General features: G+C 37.7%; 1 protein-coding gene across 1 annotated transcript; it reads left to right on the top strand.

Annotated features, from left to right (window-relative positions):
- The first annotated feature begins 34 nt into the window (after positions 1-34).
- ATP5PD (ATP synthase peripheral stalk subunit d) lies at positions 35-7,763 on the top strand. Its single transcript, XM_044676913.1, has 6 exons — positions 35-120; positions 1,694-1,822; positions 2,116-2,212; positions 5,728-5,799; positions 6,710-6,772; positions 7,555-7,763. The coding sequence occupies exons 2-6, from the start codon at positions 1,701-1,703 to the stop codon at positions 7,684-7,686; spliced, it is 486 nt and encodes a 161-aa protein (XP_044532848.1). The 5' UTR covers positions 35-120; positions 1,694-1,700; the 3' UTR covers positions 7,687-7,763.
- Positions 7,764-8,161: the final 398 nt, after the last annotated feature.

Here is an 8,161-nt window from a genome sequence, read left to right on the forward strand (position 1 = left end):
TGGTTTGGTTGGACGGAAGGCCCGCCTACTCCGGAGAGATATTGGTTGGAAGGTGATTTCCGGTGACGCTTTTTCCGGCTGCTCTCTGCCCAGGCATATACGCCGCCGGGGTCGGTGAAGGTGAGTTGGGGTCAAACCTTTGCTTACTTTATTCCTAGCACCTGCCAGCTTTAGCCCTTGCATTTTCTCCAACAGACCTTCTCCGTAGCACCCAGTTCTCTCCCTCCCAGGGTGTACCCCCGAGGAGGCCAGTACACTTCCCGGGCCCTGACTCCACCTGTCAGACGGGAGCCAGGGACATGGGTCAGTGAAACTTTACACAACAGTGCGTAGGGGATAGAATATTGCGTGGAAATCTGGGGACAGAGGCCCATCTTAACTTGATATGTGACCTTGGGCGAGTCCCTGCTTCTCTCTGGGCCTCAGTTTCTTCATGTGTAAAATGAGAGAGAGTGGATGATTTGTAAAGTTCCTTTCAGCATCTAAATTCTGTCTTCCTTCCAACCCATCATTCTTAATTCTGTAGCTTTAAAGTTATGATATTCCCGCGAGCTAAGGATATTTGAAAATTGAATTGTATTCCCTTATACAATACTTTTCCTACCCACTTGCTTTCAAGAATTTATAAAAATCCTGATGTGGATGTCCCTTATTCCCAAAGGAATGGGCTTCCTTTGAGCTCATTCAAGCAAATGAAAAAAAAAAAAAAAAAAGAGGGTGGAGTGTCCATCCCCCCCTATTTTTTTCATTCTGAAAGAAACTTCCTCTACCTTCTTCTTTAACCAATCCCTTTATTTGCCACCTCTCTCAGGAGGTTCTTCCTTGGTTTAATCTTATTTTTCTTTTGTTCTGATGCCTCCAGAAATGGTCATTTGCCATGTCTCTTTTACTCTCTTGCATTGGTTGAGTAAGCCCTTTTCGAAGGATCAGATCTTTCTAGCTCTGTGGAAATTATTAATATATTATATATATTATGTTGTATTATATTATATATTTATAATTATGTACTATATAAAACCCTTATCTTCCATCTTAGAATCAATACTATGTATTGGTTCGAAGGCAGAAGAGTAGTAGAGTAGAAAGTGTAGGCAGTGGGGAGTAAGTAATATGCCCAGGGTCACACAGCCTAGGAAGTGTCTGAGATCAGATTTGAACCTATGACCTCCTTTCTTTGCGCCTGGTTCTCAATCCACTGAGCCACCTAGCTGCCCCCAATCTGTAGAAATTATTGACAAGTATTGAAAGGGCACATATTAAATAGGTAACATAGGTCTAGGTCTTGTTTCTCAAAAGTATGAATTACTGTTTATTGCCTTTTTTGTACTTAGAATCATTAGATAAAGCATTTATTGAATACTTACTATATACTCTATGCTAAGAACTGGGAATAAAAGTAGAAAAAGAAAAGAGGTAGCTGGGTAGCTCAGTGGATTAAGAGCCAGGCCAAGAGACAGGATGTTAGGTTCAAATCTGGCCTCAGACACTTCTTAGCTGTGTGAACCTGGGCAAGTCACTTAACTCCTATCCTCTAGCCCTTATCATTCTTCTGTATTGGTTCTAAGGCATAAGTTGAGGGTTTTAAAAAAATAGGAAAAGAAAGACAACTCCCATCCTAAGGAGCTTATTTTCATTACATCATTATGGGCTCTTTATTTCTTTTCTGACCCATTTTGTTTTCTCTGTTTTCCAGTTCTAAGATGGCTGGACGAAAGCTTGCTCTGAAAACTATTGATTGGGTAGCATTTGGGGAGGTCATCCCTAAAAACCAGAAAGCCATTGCTAATGCTTTGAAATCCCAAAATGAATTTCTTACTACCAGGTAAGTAGGAGAGAAGGGAGCTTAATGGATTCTGACTCTAGACAGGGTAATGGTATAATGTAAAAGTTCCATTTTCCTTCCTGTTTGAAAGAAAGTTAAAGAATTTATGTAGCATCAAAATTTAAGTGTTCATAGTTCTGTATCCTCTATATTATAGGATATATTATATTATATATTATAATGTCTAGGTATTACATTATTTCTGGGTTGACTCATGGAAGAAAATGGGAAACATACATTTTGTTTAGTTGCCATATGTTGGTCCTAACTCTTGCTTTTCCAAATCTGGGCAGATTGGCTGCCCTGCCTGAGAAGCCACAAGCGATCAACTGGGCTTTCTACAAGGAAAATGTTGCCAAGCCTGGTCTTGTGGAAGATTTTGAGAAGAAGGTGAGGCCACCATTAAAAACCTTACTGACATTTCTTGAAATTAATTCGTGAGTGGGGAAGCAGGAAAACCAATAACATCTTGGAAAAGTAGGGTTTTTAAGGGTGATAGTGAGGAGAGGTTACTGGCAGTTCTAGTAGTCTAGAGCAGTAATGGGCAAACTTTTTAAAGAGGGGGCCAAAGGAAAGGAAATACCCATCTGACAGTTTCTAAGGTAACTCTTTCAAAGTTTCATTGTATTGTATCCTACTCATTGTATTCGTCAGATTAGGAATAATGTCAGCTTTGGGATAGAACATTTCAGGGGGCTGCATCTGGCCTGAAGGCCTTAGTTTGCCCGTCACTGATCTAGAGGGAAATTTAATGACGATGTGAATAGCCAAGGCTGATTTAGAAACAAACTATTTAAAATCAGAACAGTTGGCGATAGATAATTGTTTCTTTTCTAGGGCAACAAACTCAATGAAATCTTAAAGCCAAAGGGTGTATAGTTAGAACGTTCTTGAATCCTCTAAAACTACACTACCCAAACTTCCTTTCTATACTACCCACAATTCCTTTTGCCTTTTGAATACGAGGGTCTTTATGTGGTCTGTATATAATTTGGGTTCACTCTGCCATGCGCTCTCTTCCATGTGAATTGAGTGGTGACCAGTCTTTGTTGCCTTAGCTCTCTTCCACGTGAAGCGAGTGGGGAAGATTCTCTGTGTTCTCTAGTGCTCTAGTTAAATATTAATAAATCTATAAATATTATACTTTGGAGATATTGAATATTAATTTTACAATCCACAAGGGAAAATAATGATTGCTTGAGATGTCTGTCCTAACTTGTCTTCAGTCTCTTACTCTTTTTAAAAAAGTTTTATGGTGCCCCTTTTGATTTATATTACTGTCACTTACAAGCAAAAGCATACTGACAAAGCTGCATTCCTTGTTTCTCTTCATAAAGTCTATTAACTTGGTCTGGAAACTCAAATAAGCATTTGTTGAAGTAACTGAAGATATTTAGCTTGAAATAGAAAAGTAGAAAAGACTCAGAGGCTGATGTGATAGCTGTCAAATCAAGTCAGTGAGCATAGCACCTTTATGTCCCAGGCAATGAGCTAACCTCTGGGAATACAAAGGAAGGCTCACTTTCTGATGAGAAACAGCATGCATACAACTAGGTACAATCAAGGTATATATAGGATTGGAGATAATCTTTGCAAGGCAGCTTTAAGGGAATCAGGAAAGACTTCTCATAATAAGCAACATTTTAGCCAGGTCCTGAAGGAAATCAAGCTAACCCAGGAAAGAGATGAAAGGACAACATTTCAGATATGGGGGAACAGCTGGTGAAAATATATGAAGTTGGAATGACTAGTTGGAGGAATAGCCAGAAAGCCATTATCATTGAATTGCAGAGTACTTGAGAGGGGAGTCAGGATTTGGAAGGGAATGGACCATGAAGGGATTTAAAAGCCAGAGGATTACATATTTCATCTTAGAGGTAATAGGGAGCCATTGGAATTTATTGACATGGTCAGACCTACCATTTTAGGAAGATCATTTTGACAGTTGAGTGGAGGATATACTGGGGTGGGAAGAAACTTTGGGGCAGTGTCAAAAGAGAGAAAGGGACATCTTGCAAAGGCAGAATCATAAGACTTGGCAACAAATTGGATATTAGATGAGACACAATGAGGAGTTTAGGATGATATGTAGGAGCAAACCTCAGTGACTACGGAGACTCTCAATAATAATAGCAGAAATTAGAAGAAGGGAGAGCTTAAGGGAAAAAAAATTACTTCAATTTTGAACATATTGACTTTAAATGTACAGGATAACCAGTTCAAGATGTCCAACAGGTAGTTGGAAATGAGAGACTGGAGGTCAGGAAAGAGTTTAAAGATGGATAAATAAATAATCATCTCAATAGAGATGATCATTGAATCTAGGGAAGCTAATAAGATGACAAAGTGTAATAGTATAGAAAAAAAGAAAATCCAAGGTAGAACCATGGAGTACTTCCCCTTTTAGTAGGCAGACCCTAGATGAAGGTCCAGCATAGGCTACTGAGCCGTGATGTGACAGGTAGAATGAGAACTGGGAAAGCTCACGAAGAGTTTCATAGTGTCTTGGAAACAGAAAAAAGAGAGTATCTAGGAGAAAAGTATCATTGATCCTCTTAGTCTTCGAAGCTATAGAGAGGTTAAGAAAGATGAGGATTTAGATTTGGAATTAAGAGATCATTGGTAGCTTTGAAGAGAACTGCTTCAGTTTAAATCATGAGATTGGGAACCAGAAATCAGGCCCGTTAAGAGAGAGGAAAGGAAATCAAGACCCTGGTTGAAGATAGACTTTTCAAGGAATTTAGTCATGAAAGGCAGGAGAAAAATAGGACAGTAGCGAGCAGGGATGGATAGACAATCAAATGACTTTTTTGAAGATGGAAGAGACTTGCACATATTCGTAGATAGTAGGAAAGCAGTCAGTAAACAAGAAGTTTAGTGAGAAAGTGGGATGATGGAGAGGACAGCTTGCCAGAGAAGATGGAGTATAAAATAATCATTTGTACAAGTACAGGATTTTGACTTGGCAAGAAGGATTTTGGCACAAATGAAGGAGATAGGTTTGATTTGTCTTCAAGTATCTGAAGGGATACCATATAGGATAAAATTATTAGATTTGTTCTTTGTATTTGCAGACAAGCAGAACTAGGAAGTAAAAATTACAAGGAGAAAGATTTTGTCCTTATATAAAAAAAAATTTATAGAATTAGAGCTGCCTAAAAATGAAATGACTTGCTTCATGTAACTCATGAGTTCTCTTCCATTGAAGGTCAAGCATAGACTGTTTGATCATCAGAGATATTACAGAAGTAGATTCTTCATAGAGTATGAAGTTGGACTGGATAAAATAATAGGTCCCAATACTCTTAATATGTGACTTTTTGCTTTTCTTCCATTCTGTACTTGCCTTTGTTTTACCTTTGAGCCTGTATCTTGTGCCTTCCTTTATATTAATTACTTTCCATTGTTTGATTTTTTAAATAGAGATATGTTGGTATTTTTTTAGGATCACAGATGTAGAATTAGAAGAGATTTTAAAGCTCTCTAGGGGAGCATCTAGGTGTCTCAGTGGATTGAGAGCCAGATCTAGAGATGAGAGGCTCTGGATTCAAATTTGGCCTCAGCCACTTCCTCTCTGTATGACCCTGACCAAGTCACTTAACCAACCCCCTTACCACTCTTCTGCCTTGGAACCAGTACACAGTATTGATTTTTAAGATGGAAGTATGGGTTTTAAAAAAACCCTAACAAAACTACTCTAGCTCTCTCATTTTACAGATTAGGAAACCGAGGCACAGAGAGTATAACTGTATTGCCCAAAAGTTAAACATCTGATTTGAACCTAAGCAACCCTAGAGGTGGTAATTTTGTTTTTTGGAGAAAGATCTGTTATGGATTGGCTGCTGTGAGCCTTTTCTGGGTTATCAGTTATACTGACTATTATTACTCTATTTTTATGTTTTCAGTTCAATGAACTGAAGATACCCATACCAGAAGATAAATTCACTTCCCTCGTGGATGCTGAAGAAAAGGAAGATGTAAGTGCTTAAAGCTGCTCAATTTTTTGGAATTTTCCTAAACCTGGTAAAAGTATAGGATCTGAGTGTCTAGACTGAGGTAGAGTGATTTGAGTCAAATCTTAGCAAGATTGAATGGACCTCTGTATTCTCCCAAGTTTAGGAAACAGCTGAAATGCTACTTAAATATCTGACTTTTGAGTTCCCTGTGTTCGCAATGTTGTTAGAAATCCAGACATTTGAAAAATGCTTATATTTTTATCTGATATTTCTGGGAAAGTTTTCCTGCTTCAAAGCCAGATTACTTTCCAACCCAGCTATTAAATAACCAAAATTACTTGGGTTAATAATTTTGTGGATAATATTTCTGAATATAATATTTATTTATAAATAAATAAAATATATTACATATGTAAATATAAATAGAAATTTTATTATTGAAATAAATATTCAAAAAAATAAATAAAATAACATTTCTGAAATACTTTGAATTTAACAAAAATTTCCTTGCAAAAAACAGTGAAAATATCATTCCTTTTTTGTAGAGAAGTTGAGTCTGCTTTATCACTAACAACCATAGTTTCTGATTTTTTTGTAGTTTAATATGTGTTGCCTGAATGACACATGCTAGGCAAGTCCCCTTTTCAGTGCAAGTGAGTTACCAACCTACTTTGGTGGAAAGAGCTTTCTCTTTTCTCTTGTGAAATTACTGGTCCAGGCCCTCTCCCTCTCTTATCCAAAAGGACTTCACTAACAAGGCTGCATACACTGACCAGGAAAAGGTAGATAATCTTGTTGCATGTAGGCAAACAAAATAGAATTTTGGGGGTGGTTTTAACCCTTGGTACAAGGAAGCCAGGAAATTTCAGGGTTGAGGCAATATTGCATACAATTTGATTTTTAAAACAATGATTTATCCAATCTCTTAAAGATTAAAATTGGCGCTGAGTTTGTGAAAGCTTCAAATGCTAGGATTGCAGGACTTCAGAAGGAGGTAAATGTTATTCACACATTATTCTCACTGAATCTCTTTCCATCTACTATAATTCTTCCTGCCTAATAGAATTAATTTGCCTTTTATTCTTTTTTAATTTCCCTTTTATTTTATTTTAATTTTTAAATTTAGAATGTTTTTCTACGGTTACATGATTCATGATCCCTCCCCTTTCTTCCCTCTCCTAGAGCTGACAAGCAGTTCCACTGGTATACATATATCATTTTTCAAAACTCATTTCCATATTATTCATATTTGCAGTAGAGTGATCTTTAACATCAGAACCCTAATTATATTCATATTGAACTACGTGATCAATCATATATTTTTCTTCTTTTCTGCTCCCACAGTTCTTTCTCTGGATGTAGATAGCATTCTTTCTCATTAGTTCCTCTGGATTGTCCTGGGTCATTGCATTGCTGCTGGTAGAGAATTCTGTTACATTCGATTGTGCCATAGTGTATCTGTCTCTGTATAATGTTCTCCTGGTTCTGCTCCTTTCACTCTGCATTAATTCCTGGAGGTTGTTCCAGTTCACATGAAATTCCTCCAGTTCATTATTCCTTTCAGCACAATAATATTCCATCACCATCAAATACCACAATTTGTTCAGCCATTCCCCAATCAATGGACACCCCTCATTTTCCAATTTTTTGCCATCACAAAGAGGGCAACTATAAATATTTTTGTACAAGTCTTTTTCCTTATTCTCTCTTTCATTTGCTTTTGATTCTTGTTCACTGTGGCGTATTGTTTATTATTTATGTTCTTTATTTTTCTAGCTGGAAAAGATCAAGAATATAATTCCTTTTGAACAGATGACCATTGAGGATTTGAATGAAGCCTTCCCTCAAACCAAACTGGACAAGAAGAAGTATCCTTATTGGCCTCACCAGCCAATTGAGAACCTTTAAAATTGGGTCTTGGAGGAAGCTGTGACCTTCCTGTTATATGCTCTTGAAATTTGGAATAAAGCAGTTGTACAGCCTTATATCTGCTTCTTCTCTAAAGTTAGAGAGTAGATTCAGGCTGATTGCCCTGGAAGTAATGCAGTATCTCTCCTCTGACCCAAAGGAGTAGGAGTGACATGCACAGAAAAGATTGGGGAGGCTGCTGTGCGCCAAAGAAAGATAGGGATTTTGTCTGGGTGGATAACCCCACATTTGTCCATGAGAGGCTCTCTTTCTTAGTGCTATGTTGTCATTGCTCACAGCTACATACAGCACTGATCTATAGAACTACTGGGCAGTATTCTGGCTGAGGTTCCCACATCTGTAAAATGAGGAAGGTGAACTCTGAACTTTTAAGATCCCATCTACGTTGAAAATCCAATCTAAAGATTCTAATCTCAAACAGATGCCATGCTGAAGGTCATGTAGATAGTAAGTG

The sequence above is a fragment of the Gracilinanus agilis genome, chromosome 4 (assembly GCF_016433145.1).
Source record: "Gracilinanus agilis isolate LMUSP501 chromosome 4, AgileGrace, whole genome shotgun sequence".
In the NCBI taxonomy this organism is placed as follows: domain Eukaryota; kingdom Metazoa; phylum Chordata; class Mammalia; order Didelphimorphia; family Didelphidae; genus Gracilinanus; species Gracilinanus agilis.

Excerpts from the sequence above, each read along its gene's own strand:
- ATP5PD (XM_044676913.1), top strand. The coding sequence starts at position 1,701 with ATGGCTGGACGAAAGCTTGCTCTGAAAACTATTGATTGGGTAGCATTT. Across the intron at positions 1,823-2,115 it reads AATGAATTTCTTACTACCAG|ATTGGCTGCCCTGCCTGAGA; the intron begins GTAAGTAGGAGA and ends AAATCTGGGCAG. Across the intron at positions 2,213-5,727 it reads TGGAAGATTTTGAGAAGAAG|TTCAATGAACTGAAGATACC; the intron begins GTGAGGCCACCA and ends TTATGTTTTCAG.